The sequence below is a fragment of the Sorex araneus genome, chromosome 3 (genome assembly GCF_027595985.1).
Source record: "Sorex araneus isolate mSorAra2 chromosome 3, mSorAra2.pri, whole genome shotgun sequence".
Classification (NCBI taxonomy): Eukaryota; Metazoa; Chordata; class Mammalia; order Eulipotyphla; family Soricidae; genus Sorex; species Sorex araneus.
Window position 1 is genome coordinate 214643856 of NC_073304.1, and position 14918 is coordinate 214658773.

The following is a 14918-nucleotide window of genomic DNA, read 5'->3' on the forward strand; positions in this document are numbered from 1 at the left end:
GCAACCTTGTTACCTAAACTATAAGAATGTTTTTTTGTTTGCTTGTTTTTGCACAGGGGTTACTCCTGGCTCATGCACTCAGGAATTACTCCTGGTGGGCTCGGGGACCATATGGGATGCTGGGAATTGAACCTGGGTCGGCCGTGTGCAAGGCAAACGCCCTACCTGCTGTGCTATCATTCCAGCCCCAAGAATGTTTAATTTAATGTGTGTCAGATACACTTAGATAATGTGGGGGGAAGGCGAAGCAATAGTACAGTGGGTAGGGCATTTGTCTCGCATGTGGCCAGTCTGAATTCAATCCCTGGCACTCCATATGGTCCCCTGAGCACCACCAGGAGTAATTTCTGAGTGCCGAGCCAGGAGTAACCCCTGAGCATCACCCAGTGTGGCCTAAAAAAGCGAAAAAATAAAAAAGAAATAAATAATGTTGAGGGACTTGAGGTGATAGTAAAGCAGATAGGACTCTTGCACGCTACTGACCCGGGTTCCATCCCTAGCACCACATATGGTACCCCCAGCAGCACGGCTAGAAGTGATCCCTGAACACTGAGTCAGGAATAAACCCTGAGCATCCTCGGGTGTGGCCCCAAAACTAAACAGCACCACCACCACCAAGAAAAAGTACTAATGTGTGAAAATTCAGGGTAACGTGATGGGTGTATTTCTCAGTTTTCTGTATTTCCCAGGTCAATTCTTTGAGGTAAAAACTTGTAGTTTCTACTGTACTCAGGAAGAGCAGGTTGCTTTCAATCTGTTTCTATGGAGCATGTTTCTATGTGCTCCCTGGGGCCACAAAGGAAAAATCACATAAATGGGGGCCACAGCAAGAGATGAGGGGGGTTAACCAGTTGGACGAGAGGACCTTGCATGGAAACTAATGGGGAAAGGTTGAGAAACACTACCCAAGTGTTTGATTTTGTTTTTATGGCTACACACAGCAATACTCAGTGGTTATTCCTGGCACTGCACTCAGGAATCACGTCTTGTGAGCTTGGGGGTACCATTTGGGGTGTCAGGGATGGAACCCAAGTTGACTGCATTCAAGGCAAATACCCTACCTGCTGTACTAGTTCTTCAGCCCTCGAAGTGTTTGGAAGTGCGTAGTTGGTATATACCAAGCCCTGGGTTCAATCCATGGACCATATGCTTCCACCCCCGGCAAGACTGAGCAAAAGGCACTAAATTCTGTGAGAACCTATGAGCAACTTTGTTATCTTAGCTTCAGTTTAAAGATGGGCAAGGTAAGGCTCCAGTGGGAATGTTATACACAAAGTCAAACATAACCTTAGGCATGGTGGGGCAGTGAGGCTGGGTTGGAATCCTCTCCTCCCTAATCTGATGAATGTAGAGCAGGTTTTCCCAGAGAGCCGCCCACTACAGAGTGCCCAGCGGGGAGAGAGCAAAGTGCCCTGGGAGTTTTGGAAAGAGTTCCATCCTCTATTGTTATTTACTCATTTATTTATTTTTGGATTTGGGGCCACAGCTGGTCATGCTCAGGGATCACTCCTGGCAGGCTTAGGGGACATGTGGGATGTCGGGGATCAAACCTGGATCAGCCACGTGCAAGGCAAATGCCCTAACTACTGTACTATCTCTCCAGCCCCAATTCCATTCTTTAAGTCCCCATGCAGCCTTTCATTCTCCTCTCTCTCCTTGTTCCTAAAGAGGTTTGCCTCCTCCAAAAGAGCTCAGGAAGGAGGTTCTCCAGAAGATTCTACATGCACCACCAATGACTTCCCTCCAGGGAAGTCAGAACCTTACCACCAACCGTCCCTTCCTCCATCTTAACTATGCTTCTTACAAAGATTCAGCTAGAGCTACTAATGGCTGATCTCTTTTTTTTTCCTTCTTGGGTCACACCTGGCAATGTACAGGGGTTACTCCTGGCTCTGTACTCAGGAATTACTTCTGGCGGTGCTCAGGGGACCATATGACATTCTGGGAATCAAACCCAGGTCAGTCGCGTGCAAGGCAAATGCCCTACCCGCTGTGCTATTGCTCCAGTCCCATGGCTGAGCTCTTTTGACAAAAGCAGATGAGGGAGTCAGAAATGGCTCAATGGGCTGAGTGCAGATGAGAGAGTCAGAAATGGCTCAATGGGCTGAGTGCAGATGAGAGAGTCAGAAATGGCTCAATGGGCTGAGTGCAGGTTTTGCACGCAGAATTCTGGGCTCCATCCTGGGCACTACGTGGTTTCCGCTCACAGCAAGCCCTGGACACAGAGCCAGCAATAGCTACTGAATACTGCTGGGTGTAGTCCCCCGAATCCTGTGGTCCTAAACACTAATGTCATCAAACAAAAAGAATGATGTAGTTAGAACTGAGCCGACTCTCCCAAACAGATCCCTGGCATCTGAATGTCGAGAAAGAGGAGCTGGCCAGAGAGTTACAGCAGGTAGAGTGCTTGCCTTTCACGTGGCCGACACAGGTTCATCCCCCGGCACCCCACGTGGTCCCTTGAGCCCCCTGAGCACATGAGGCCAGGAATAATCCCTGAGCACTGCCAGGTTGGTTCCAAAAACAGGGCGGGGGGTGGGGGCTATAGGCACAAGAGTCTTCTCTTAAAGGGGCCAGAGAGAGAGTTCAGTAGAGAAGGCAGTTGACCCAGGTTTGGTGCCTGGTACTGCATATGGTCCCCCAAGACCTGCCAGGAGTTATCTCTAAGTGCTGAGCCAGGAGTAAGCCCTGAGCACTGCCAAATGTGGTTAAAAAAAACAAAGAGCCTTCTTGAAAGTGTCTTTTGGGGGGCTGGAGTGATAGCACAGCGGTAGGGCGTTTGCCTTGCACGCGGCCGACCCGGGTTCGAATCCCACCCAGCATCCCATATGGTCCCCTGAGCACCGCCACGGGTAATTCCTGAGTGCATGAGTCAGGAATGACCCCTGTGCATTGCCGGGTATGACCCAAAAAGCAAAAAAAAAAAAAAAAAAGTGTCTTTTGGGGGGTCAGGGGAAAGGAGGTTGGATCACCCCCATTAGGGTTGCTTCCAGTGGTGCTTAGGGACCATGCAGTGCCAGGGGTCAAACCAGGGTCAGCTGCATGTAAAGCATGTCGCCACATGAAAGGCAAACAGCACCATATACTCACTCTCTGGCCTCAATAGCACTCTTCTGTTCTCCCCCTTGGTGTCGGGGATCGAACCCAGGGCCTCCTATATGCAAGGTAAGTGCTCTGCCGCTGAACCCTATCCCCAGCTGCGAAGTATTTCTCTTGACTGAGTCGTAGCAAGGGCTGGTGTGGGCCAGAATATCTGGGACTATGACAGCTTGTTTTTGTTCTTGGCGGGGAGCATACTGGCAGTGATGGGAGCTATTCCAGGCTCTGTGTTTGGGGGTTGCTCCTGGCAGTGCTCAAGGGACAATGCAGTGCCGGAGACTGAGACCAGGACGCCTGCTTTTTTTTTTTTCTTTTTGGGTCACACCCTCGATGCACAGGGATTACTCCTGGTTCATGCACTCACGAATTACTCCCAGCGGTGCTCGGAGGACCATATGGGATGCTGGGAATCGAACCCGGGTTGGCCGCGTGCAAGGCAAACGCCCTACCCGCTGTGCTATCTCTCCAGCGCCAGGACTCCTACTTACAAAGCTATACTCAGTCCTTTGAGCTCCCTCTCCCTATCCGGGGCTTACTCCTGGCTCCGTGTGCTCAGGGACTCAGGGGACCACATGGGGTGCCGGGGAACGAACCTGTGTTGGCCACATGAACCTGTGTCGGCCACATGACTCTTTGGGCGGTGACAGGGAAGAAAGCTGGATGCAGTCCTAAGAATCGGGAGGGACCGGATGACTCAGCAAACTTGCCAGAGTTCTTGTCACCTCTTGCCTCTGTGCACAAGAATCAGCCAGCATCTGGCATGAGAGACGGAGAGGGAGGTCTGTGCTCTGAGTCAGCTGGGGAGTTTCAAAACCAAGTGAACTCAGAACTCCAGGGCCAGGGAGAGAGCTGGGGAGCCCTGAGGGGGAAGAGTGAGAGAGCCATCCCGGGGCTGGGCGGAGCTCCCCTACTGAATACAGGAGACCCAGATCCAGCACCTGAGCACAGAGCCAGGAGGAGACCCCAAGCACCACCAATTATGGCCCCAAACTGAAAAAAAAAAAAAAAGAAGTAAAAAGCAGAATGCAGAGCAGGGCACCGGGAGGTAGCTATAGGCGGTCGCAGTACTGGGTGTTAAGCGTGTGTGTGTGTGTGTGTGTGTGTGTGTGTGTGTGTGTGTGTGTGTGTGTAGAAGGGGACGGCCCTGATGAACATGTGGGGGCAGGAGGTGAAGATTCACACCACTAGAAGCCAAAGAGCTAGCCCAGCCCCACGATCATGTGTGTAGCCTGAACCCAGAGCCAGAGGTAGTCCCCAAGCACCACCCGGTGTGATCCCAAACTAAGCGAACAAGAATGTGAAGAGCAGGGGCCAGAGCGATAGCACAGCGGGCAGGGCGTTTGCCTTGCACGCGGCCGACCTGGGTTCGATTCCCGGCATCCCATATGGTCCCCCAAGCACTGCCAGGAGCAATTCCTGAGTGCAAAGCCAGGAGTAACCCCTGAGCATCGCTGGGTGTGACCCAAAAAGCAAAAAAAAAAAAAAAAGAATGTGAAGAGCAGCATGGCTAGGGGGTCCGGGTGGCTAGTCCCCCCCCACAGAACCCTGATTTTAGTTTGGCATCTGACTTGTGGGGCACAGGGAACAGTGCCCTGCCTGCTTAGAACAGTGCACTGCCTGAGGACAGGAGAGCCCAGCTTGGCAACAATTCCTTGCGAACCCATCACAAGTCCACACGTGCTCCAGAGCCCCCTCATCCCTGGGAAGACCCCAGGGAACGAGGTCCTATCTCCGCCCACTCACTGAGAGCCGGGAGACGGAGTGTGGAGGGTTTGCCCCACAGGCAGTTCTCTAGATGGCCCAGAAATGGACAGTGGGTGGGCGAGGTTTCCTGGAAGCAGAGGTGAGTCGCCCTCCTTGGCTAGTTACTGCACATCCCACACAAACACTTAATTTCATGCTGGAGCTGCTCCGGACCAGGAGTTCACCTGGAAAGGACAGGCAGGGCCTTTGATAGGTGCGGGGAGCTGATAGGTAGAGCAGGAGCCTGGAGGTTTCTGGCTCAAAGAACTCCAGGCTGCTACCCCACGGAGCACCGCAACCATTTCCTGTGTGCCTGAGCTGAGAGTGCGACCCCTGTGATTGCCCCATGGAGCACCGTGCGGTAGAGTGTGTGGATATCTCAGCCTGACCTGTGACCTCCAGGGCGCATGGCAGCTAAAGTGTGTGTGCCCCAGGGTCAGACATGTGTGCAACCCCAGTCAAAGCAATGACATCAGCCACCAACATCCACATTAGCCCACCACAAAAGTAACCACTGAGCAATAGTACAGTGGGGAGGACGTTTGCCTTGCTGCAGCCACCCCAGGTTCAATCTCTGGCTTCCCTGAGCACTGCCAGGAGTAATTCCTGAGTACAGAGCCAGAAAATAAAAGATAACAAATAAGTCAACCACGGACCCCTAGCGCTCGATGTGGTTTTTCTAACACTGTCAGCAGTGATTTCTGAGTCTAGAACCAGGAGCAAACCCTGAGCTCCTCCGGGTGTGCACCCTCCAGAATAAAACAAAAGGGCCGTGAGCTGTAGTATAGTGAGTAGGGCCCTCGCCTTGCAAAGGGTCAGCCAGGGTTCAGTCTCCAGCACCCCATATAGGAGGCCCCAGGTTTGATCCTCAGCACAACCAAAAAGGCAAAAGAAAAATTATGGCCTGTGTCCTCCCCTGCTCCCCAGCAAAGAGGGGCCAAGGACAGAGCTGCATGTGGAGGGTTGCATGAGAGGCCAAGGGTCACCTCAGTGTGAGAGGTGGACCTGGCCGGGCACCGCCTGGAACCTACTCATGACAGGAGGTAACCCTCTGTTCACATCGGAAGGTCAGGAGTCGAGGGGCGATAGGGGGACAAAGCCCTCCCTGCAGAGTGCCCCAAGTCTGCTAGGGAGATTCAGCAAGACCTGGGGGGGTCCTCTGACCACAGGGCCACACGCCTCCCCCCTCCCACAGTGAGATGAGTGGGGTGCACCAATCCTTTCTGTTTCTTTGGGAGGGGGGTGTTATACCCAGCAATGCTCAGAGGTTGCTCCCAGAATACTCAAGGGTTTCTGTGTTGGAACCTAGGCCTCCTCCCTGTAAAACATGACCTCGCCTACTATCTCCCCAGTCCTTGGAAATGTTTCTTATAGAGTTATCACTGCCCCGACGTCCTCTGAGTCCCCCACTCTCTCCTACCCCTACACAGAAGGTCCGCTGAGGGGAAGTGCCCCGAGCCCCCTCTCACCACTACAAAATCCCACCCCTCCATTGTCCCGTTCTTTTTTTTTTTTTTTTTTTTTTTGCTTTTTGGGTCACACCTGGCGATGCACAGGGGTTACTCCTGGCTCTGCACTCAGGAATTACTCCTGGCGGTGCTCAGGGGACCATATGGCATGCTGGGAATCGAACCCGGGTCGGCCGCGTGCAAGGCAAACACCCTACCCGCTGTGCTATCGCTCCAGCCCCCATTGTCCCGTTCTTCAATCAGCCTGCTTCGACCCCCTTCTGAAGGGACCCCCTCCAGGCTCTCAGGACCCTGCCAAAGCTGTGTGGGTCACACTCTCCAAATGACCATGGTCCTAGAGTCCTCAAACTAGGGTCACTCAACCCAAGTCAGTCCTCACCAGGCTCCCTAACTAACTTTTGGGCACTTCTAGAGGAAAACAGGGGAGCAGAAGAACTCTGGGCCTAGGTCCTGGGCCCAGAAAAAGAAGGAGGGCGTAGAAGGAGGGGGTCTCCTACCAACCTGACCCAGGGCCAGGCCCCACACAGCTGCGGGAGATACCCAAATGTTAATCACCGATTAGAGCCGCTCAGGCGGAAAGGGCAACTTTATTACGTGTAAAATGGACTTAATGCGGCAGGAGCTGTGGGCTTAATTTCTTGTGATAAGATGCTTTTAGGCTAATCAGCGATCTGCGAGGCCTGGATATAAGGGAGCCAGCGGTGGGCTCTGAGGCCAGGCAGCCAGAGAACGAGACCCGGTGCCCCGTGTCCTGCTCTGGAAACGCCAGGAGGAGCCGGTAAGAGGGCAGCTAGGGCAGGACTCTGGCCCCAAGGTGGACCTTGGCACCTCTTAGCGGATCCTCCCGGGGGCCTCTCGCTTTTCCCCCCATGAAAGGAAGAAGGCAGGAGGGGACCCCGAGGCCTGGGGAAACTGGAGATCTGTGTCGGCTGTGTTTGGGGGAACGAAGGGGGGCGGTCAGCGGTGTCTCACCATTCTTCACCTCAAGGAGAACCCACTGGGTGAAAGGGCCAAGGACTTCAGGAAGGCAGGTCGGCTCTGCCTGGCTCTCGGGCAGGGCTGATCTCAGCGATGGCCGAGTTGGGAGTTGGCAGTGGCCCCTGGGAACAGGGAGGACCCTGGGGGACAGGTCCCAGGACAGGAGCCACAGGGCGGGGGCTGGGGAGGGGGTGGAAAGGATCGGGCCATCCGAGGCACAGGCATGCGGCTCTCGCTCCCCTCCATGGCCCTCCTCCCGGTCACCCCAACGGCACGTTAACCAAGCCAGACAAACGCAGCTTCTCCTCTTGTCCCTTCAAGTGGCCACCGAGGCCCCTCCTGGCCGTTCCCACAGCCCAGGGCTTCCCCTGGTCCTCTTTTCTCGCAGCCCAGGAAGATGCTGGCTGTGAAGACCCTCTCGGTGCTACTGGTGTGCCTGTTCCTGGCCATGGTGCTCGGAGAGAAGGCCGAGGGTCCCTCCAGGTAGGGTTGATGGAAGGGAGATCGGGAGGGGAAGTTGAGGAAGAGGAATCTGGCCTGAGTAAAGTGAGGCTGAGCCCGGAGTCTGTAGCGGGAGGTGCTGGGCTGCAGGAGGGACTGGTCACAGCTCAGAAGGAATGCTCATGGCCAAGAGTCTGGAGTAGATGACATCTCTGGAATAAAAAGAAAAATTGTTTTAATTGTTGTGTGGGGCCAGATATAGCACAGTAGGCAGGGCACTTGCCTTGTATGGGACTTGGTCTGGGTCCTTGTATGGGACTTGGCCCGGGTTCGATCCCCGGCATCCATATGGTCCCCCAAACACAGGAGTAACCCCTGAGTATCACCTGATGTGCCCCCCACCAAAAAAATTTTGCGGTTTTTGTGGCCACACCTAGTGGTGCTTGGGGTCTTGGGGGACCAGGCTGGCTGGGATGGACCCAGGGCGCCTTATAAGCCTTGTCTCCAGTGCTTTGAGGCATCAGCCCACCCTGTGCCTTGGCTCTGTAGCTTTCAGATGGGGCTGGTGGAAGAAGGATGGACAGGGAGAAACAGCAGCAGGGAGAGCTGGAGCCAGGTGGGGGCAGGAGGGGGAGGGGAGTCCTGCCTCTGTCACCTCCCTCAGTACTCAACTCATCACTCTGCACCTCATTTCCTCAATCCTGGAAAGGGGAAGTAAACAGCCTCTCCCTCCATGGGGGCATGCGTGAGGATTATCTGAGTTTCTTAAAGGGCTTATCAGGGCACTGACTCTGAGTTGGTATTTAAGAGCTCCCTATTGTTAGTGCTGAATAAGGAAGGGCCCAAGAGAAAGTCCTTTGGGATGGCTGGGATCCTGATCGGCTTTGGCCCAGAGCCAGCCCCACAGAGAACTGAGGCCGCAGGAAGGAGCTTCTGAGCTGAGGATGGGGGGTGAGGTGGATGTGTTGGGGGGTTGCCTGACTCGGGAACAACAGGGCTTCCCTGTCCAAGCTGACCCTTGGGCTGGTGAGATAGTACAGCTGGCAGGTGGCAGGTGCTTGCTGGTTGGGCAGTCCACCTAGGCTTGGTCCCCGGCAGCCCATATAGTCCCCCAAGTTCCTCCAGGAGTCATCTGAAGCTCGGAGCCAGGAAGAAGTCCTGAGCTTTGCCAGGTGTGCCCACAAGAAAGAAAGAAACAAAGGAAGGAAAGAAGGAAGGAAGGAAGGAAGGAAGGAAGGAAGGAAGGAAGGAAGGAAGGAAGGAAGGAAGGAAGGAAGGAAAAGAGATGGAGGGAGGGAGGAGAACAAAAGGAAGGAAGAAAGGTAGAAAAGAAAAACTGACTCCCTGGAAGCTGGCTGGTCCCTTTTCTCTGCCTTCTTAGCACCTTAAAGCCTCCCTCATGTCCAGGTATTTCCCCTTCTGTGGCATCCTGGGATCTGTCTCTCCTGTCCTGTCCCACAGATTCCACCCGAAGGTGCGTGACCCCCAAGCTCGGGGCCCCAGGTACGCTGAAGGGACTTTCATCAGTGACTACAGTATCGCCATGGACAAGATCCGCCAGCAGGACTTCGTGAACTGGCTGCTGGCACAGAAGGGGAAGAAGAATGAGTGAGTGTGGGCTCGGCAGCTCCGGTGCCCCCAACCTGCGGCCCTGCGGCCCAGGGGGCACACGGCCTCCAGGGACCCCAGACACCCTTCCCTTGGGCCACCAGGGGCAGCTGGACATGCCCTGTCAAGGCCAGGCAGATTTTCCAGTTGTTTTCTTCTCCTCTGATCGTTGGGAAAAGAGTCAGGAGAGGCTGCTAAAATCTCAGGGCTGGGACAAATGGAGATGTTACTGGAGCCTGCTCGAGTAAATTGATGAGCAACGGAATGACAGTGATGACAGGGATTTCTTCTCAGGGGCCGGGTGGGGAGGACTTAGAGACAACTCAGAGAGGAGCCCAGAAAGGGCTTGGGGTGAAGAAAGAGGGAGCTGAGCTGTCACCAGCGACTGTTCGGAAGCAGAGAAAAGGCGTCTTCCTTCCTTCTCCTGTTCTCCCTTCCTCCCTGCCTCCCCCCCTCCCCTCCACTCCCTCTCCCCTCCCTTCCCTTTCCCCTACCCTCCCTTCCCTTTCCCCTCCCCTCCCCTCCCTTCCCTCTCCCCTCCCCTCCCTTCCCTCTCCCCTCCCCTTCCCTCTTCCTTCCTCTTCCCCTTCTCCTCTCCATCCCCTCTCCTTCCTTCCCTTCTCTTCCTTTTCCTTCTTTCTTGTGTGTGGTTTTGTTTATTTGGTTTTTTTTTGGGGGGGGGCTTATTCCTGACTATACTAAGGGAACACTCTGGGCCATGCTGCGGGGACCATATGAGGTGCTGGGGATTGAACACCTCAGGAAGAGGTTCTCTCCAGAAAATGCCAGGTTTGCTACATGCAAGGCAAGCACCCTACCTGCTGTATCTTCTGCCTCCCCCTCTCTCCTTCTCTTTTTTTCTTTCTCTCTTTCTTTCTCTTCCTCCTGCCCTTCCTCCCTTCCTCCCTCCCTCTCTCCCTCCCTTCTCCCTCTCCCTCACCCTTTCTGTCTCTCTCTCTCTATCTCTCTCTTTCTTTTCTGCCACACCTAATGGTGCCTCGATTCCTGGGTGCCATTAGGTGTGATGGCTCTGTGCTCAGGAATGATTCCTGGTGGCACTCAGGGAACCATATATGGTGCAGGGGACTTAACTAGGGTTGGCGGGCACGTGCCTCACCCTTTGTGTTATCTCTCTAACCTACAACTCATTTTAAAACTGTGTGTGTGTGTGTGTGTGTGTGTGTGTGCGCGCGCGCGCACGCGTGCGCACTCACACACATGAGCACAACACCAGTGGTGCTTAGGGGAGCTCTGGATGGTACCAGGAGACTGTACAGTACCAGAAATTAAATCCAGGGTCCCCCATGCAAAGCGTGAGCTCCAGCCCTTTAAGTTGTTTCCTCAAGCTTTTTCCTTCTTTTTCCCATTGTCTCCCCAATCTCAGGCATGGTAGTTTCTGGAAAGCCATCCCTCCCCCTGCAGCTGAGGTGGGGAGGATGAGTAGAGAAAGGAGGAGGAGGGGCCCTGAGGAGGAGGAGGGGCGGGGCAAGGAGTCCAGATCCTTCCACATGGCCCCAGGACCTGTGGAGTCTCCTCAGCCCCCCTCACCCTAGACCTTTATCTTGACCAGCTGGAAACACAACCTCACTCAGAGGGAGGCCAGGGCCCTGGAGCCAGCCCAGCAATCCAACTGGAAGGAGGAGGCCAGCAGTGAGGTGCAGGGGTGAGTCTGGCCTTGGCAAAGGGCAGGGAGAGGGTGCCCCCTCCCCCCCCCCCCCCCGTGGGGAGGGGCTGGCTTCACTGCTTTCTCTCCTGGCCCCCTGGGCGGAGGAAGAGCTCAGATAAGCATCTCCTTCCCCTCTGAGTTATGAGGGGTCTTTCGGGCTGGGAGGGGTGAGGGGCAGGGCCCTGGGGAGGTGAGGGGACAGGTTTTCTGAGTCACTGGGGGGAGGAGAGAGGCGGGGAAAGACACCTCAGGAAGAGGTTCTCTCCAGAAAAGGCCAAGAAGGCTGTTTGCGGGAAAGGAGACCCACCAAGGTCAGTGCCCAGAAACCCGTTCTCCGAGGAAACCGGGACTCCTGGGCCCGAGCAGAATCTCGGGTGGGCCCGCCTCCCGACCCCGGGGTGATCTCAGGGTCTGGGAGAGGGGGCTAAGCTCCCATGGGGATTGTTCAGTTTGGCCGGCCTGGCAGAGCTGCCTCTTCCCTGACTGCAGGATTGGGGGGGGGGACAACTGAGCGGTGGCCGTGTGGGTACTCTGAATTGACTCTCTGTGGTGGGACCCCTGGCCTTCCCCTCGCAGCTCCCCACACCAGGACTCCAGCGATGAGGGTCTGCTGAAGGACTTGCTGCTCCGAGAGCTGTTGGCTTGTGTGATGGACGAGACGAAGCTCTGCAGGCTGAGGTGGGGGGGCTTCAGGGGCCCTGGGGGTCTTGGGTCACGGTGATCAGCTTGAACTTCGGGTCAGATACGAATTTCTCCCGCGCTTGCACACTGGCAAATCCCCCAGCCTTCTGAATCTCTGTTTTCATGAGAATGAAGGCTAGTTAGAGCCTGTCGAAGTATTGTCCCAGGATTTAAGTAAGATGAGGCATGCCATGTGGAGGGGATTGGAGTGTATGGCAAAAAGATAGCACAGTGGTTAGGGTGCTTGCCTTGCACACACATGGTTGACCTAGGTTCAATTTTCAGCACAACATATGGTCCCCTGAGCACTGTCAGGAGTGATCCTGAGTGCAGAGTCAGGAGTAAGCCCTGATCACACCACGTGTGTTCCCCACTCCCCCACAAATAGCTAAATAAATAAATAAGGATGTTGGCAGTGGGGGGGGGGAGCAGAAGGTGAGAGCATCCTGTGTAGAATAAGAATTCAGTCATATTGAGGGGTCAGAGAGACAGTAGGGGGGCAAGGCATTACCTTGCACTTGGTGGGCTCCGGATAGATTTCTGGCACCACATGGTCCCCCAAGCACTTCCAGGTGTGGTCCTCCCCAGCCCCTATAAAAAGAGTCCAGTTGAGTTGGCAACCAGTTTTTGGCAACCAAAAATTTCTTTGTTTTCGTTTTGTTTGGGGATCATACCTGGTGGCACTCAGGGTTTGCTTCTGGTTCTGCACCCAGGAATTACTTCTGAGCTATGGGGTGCCTAGGATCACACCAGGTTGTTGCTAAGTCTTAGCCACTTAGACTGTATGTCTCTCCAGTGCTACTTGCATTTCTTTTGCAACTGCTCAACCTCTCTTTCGCTTTGTCTGTGCACCCCCGGACTATGGCACCCTCCCGGTGATGGAAGCCCATTAGCTGGAAGCATGCTGCCCTTCTCTGTGGCCATAACTGGTCTCATGCTCTCCAAATCTACCTTACAAAGTAGCAAATCTTTGCGTTTTCATTTTTTTTTTTTTTTTTGTCACACCCGGTGATGCACAGGGGTTACTCCTGGCTCATGCATTCAGGAATTACTCCTGGCCGTGCTCAGGGAACCATATGGGATGCTGGGAATCAAACCCAGGTTGGCTGCGTGCAAGGCAAATGCCCTACCTGCTGTGCTATCACTCCAGCCCCTACAAGCTGGCAAATCTTGCCCTCTATTCTTCCTCCTTTTTCCTCCTCCTTCCTCCTCCTCCACTCCTTCCTCTCCTTTTATTTTTGTGATGTTGAAGTCTCCTACAGACAAGGTAGGCCCTTTGCCACTGAGTCATGCACCCAATTCTGTCCTTCAGTCAATCTAGATAGAAATAAGGGATGGCAGAATACCATGACATGTTCCATTGATGCACATGGTGAGTCAGAACACTCATTCTAAGATTTTTGTTTGCTTGGTTTGTTTGTTTGCTTTGTTTTGGGGCCACACCCAGCAGTGGTCAGGGCTCAACCCTAGCTCTATGCTCAGGGATCACTCGTGGCGGTGCTCAGGGAACTATATGGGTACTGGGGATCAAACCCAGGTCACTTACATGCAAGGCAAACAACCTATCTGCTGTGTTATTTCGAGGACCCAGGACACTCTTTTTTTTTTTTTTTTTGCTTATTTTTTTGAAGTGGGGGGCAGTCACACCCGGTGATGGTGAGGGATTACTCCTGGCTCATGCACTCAGGAATTACTCCTGGCGGTGCTTGGGGGACCATATGGGATGGGATGCTGGATGCTGGGAATTGAACCCGGGTTGGCCACGTGCAAGGCAAATGCCCTACCCCCGCTGTACTATCGCTCCAGCCCCCCCCTTTTTTATTTTTGCTTGAACACTCATTCTTTTTTTTTTTTTTTTTGCTTTTTGGGTCACACCCGGCGATGCACAGGGGTCACTCCTGGCTCATGCACTCAGGAATCACCCCTGGCGGTGCTCAGGGGACCATATGGGATGCTGGGATTCGAACCCGGGTCGGCCGCGTGCAAGGCAAATGCCCTACCCGCTGTGCTATCACTCCAGCCCCTTGAACACTCATTCTTGATGCAGATACAGAGACACAGAGACCAAACCTCTTCTGGGATGCAGGAACACTCAGGAGGGGAAGCGAGAGGGGATCGTTCGCTGTATCAGGGGAAGGAGGGAGAGTGAGAGGAGCAGGAGGCCTGAGCTCCATCCCCAACAGTGCATAGACCCCTGAGCACTGACAGGAGCAATTCTCCAGTGGCCCCCAAATAAAACAAATAAAATTGTCTTAAAAAGGGAGAGAAGAAGGGGCTAGAGCAATAGCAAAGCGGGTAGGGCATTTTCCTTGCACACGGATGACCCGGGTTTGATTCCCAGCATCCCATACGGTCCCTGGTTCCCTGAGCACTGCCAGGGGTGATTCCTGAGTGCCGAGCCAGGAGTAACCCCTGTGCATTGCTAGGTGTGACTCAAAACAAACAAAAAAAAAAGGGAGAGAAGAATGTGATCCAAACCTTAGGGAAGGGATATGAGTTTTCTCTGGGCTCAGAGAAGAATGGTGACAATCACTGCTTTGCTAGACTATTTTAATGACTTATAATTAAGCAGGTGATTTGAAGGTAAGAGCAGGTGAGCCATGGCTGGGCGCCAGGCTGGGTTTACTTTGCCGATTCTGAGCTGATAGCGCCTCTCCTCCCCTCTGCATGCACCCCCCCCCCCCCCGCCCTCTCTGCTCTTCCAGGTTCCATGACTAACAAGCCCTGCTCTGTGCTGGACTCTGCCCTTCGCCCCCGAACTCCTGCCTCAGCCCCACCTCAGGGTACCCACAAGAAGCAAAACAATAAAGTTTCAGCTGATATAAATCTTGGTGCCTGCTGTCAAAACTTACTCAGACATGTTCTGAATAGACACAGTGTATGTTTCTCGGCATGCATGCCCCCCAGTGAAAAACAGATACAACTCTTGTCTGGTGTTATTTAATTGTTATTTAATTATTTACTTAATTGGTGAATTAATATGTTTATTTTACAAACACTTACTAGAAACTTTTGGGTTTGGGTCATACCTGGCAGTGCTCACGGACTAGTACTGGCTCTGTGCTCAAGGGTCACTTCTGGAGGTGTTCGGGGGGCCATACGTGGAATCAGATATGTAACCAGGGTTGGTGACATATCAGGCAAGAACCTAACCCCCCTGTATTATCTCTTGGGTCCAAAACACTGGACACTTAGCAGCCAGGGACTGCATATACATTGCATAACTTTCTTTG

General features: G+C 53.9%; 1 protein-coding gene across 1 annotated transcript; it reads left to right on the forward strand.

Annotated features, from left to right (window-relative positions):
• Positions 1–7686: 7686 nt before the first annotated feature.
• Positions 7687–14403, forward strand: GIP (gastric inhibitory polypeptide). The gene is made up of 5 exons (XM_055132234.1): positions 7687–7772; positions 9192–9338; positions 10909–11001; positions 11581–11682; positions 14391–14403. The coding sequence occupies exons 1-5, from the start codon at positions 7687–7689 to the stop codon at positions 14401–14403; spliced, it is 441 nt and encodes a 146-aa protein (XP_054988209.1).
• The last annotated feature ends 515 nt before the right edge of the window (positions 14404–14918 follow it).

What these genes read in the sequence shown, in the direction of transcription:
- GIP (XM_055132234.1), top strand. Translation starts at nt 7,687, where the DNA reads ATGCTGGCTGTGAAGACCCTCTCGGTGCTACTGGTGTGCCTGTTCCTG. An exon ending in AAGGCCGAGGGTCCCTCCAG is followed by an intron (nt 7,773 to 9,191) that starts GTAGGGTTGATG and finishes CCTGTCCCACAG; the next exon opens with ATTCCACCCGAAGGTGCGTG. An exon ending in CAGAAGGGGAAGAAGAATGA is followed by an intron (nt 9,339 to 10,908) that starts GTGAGTGTGGGC and finishes TATCTTGACCAG; the next exon opens with CTGGAAACACAACCTCACTC.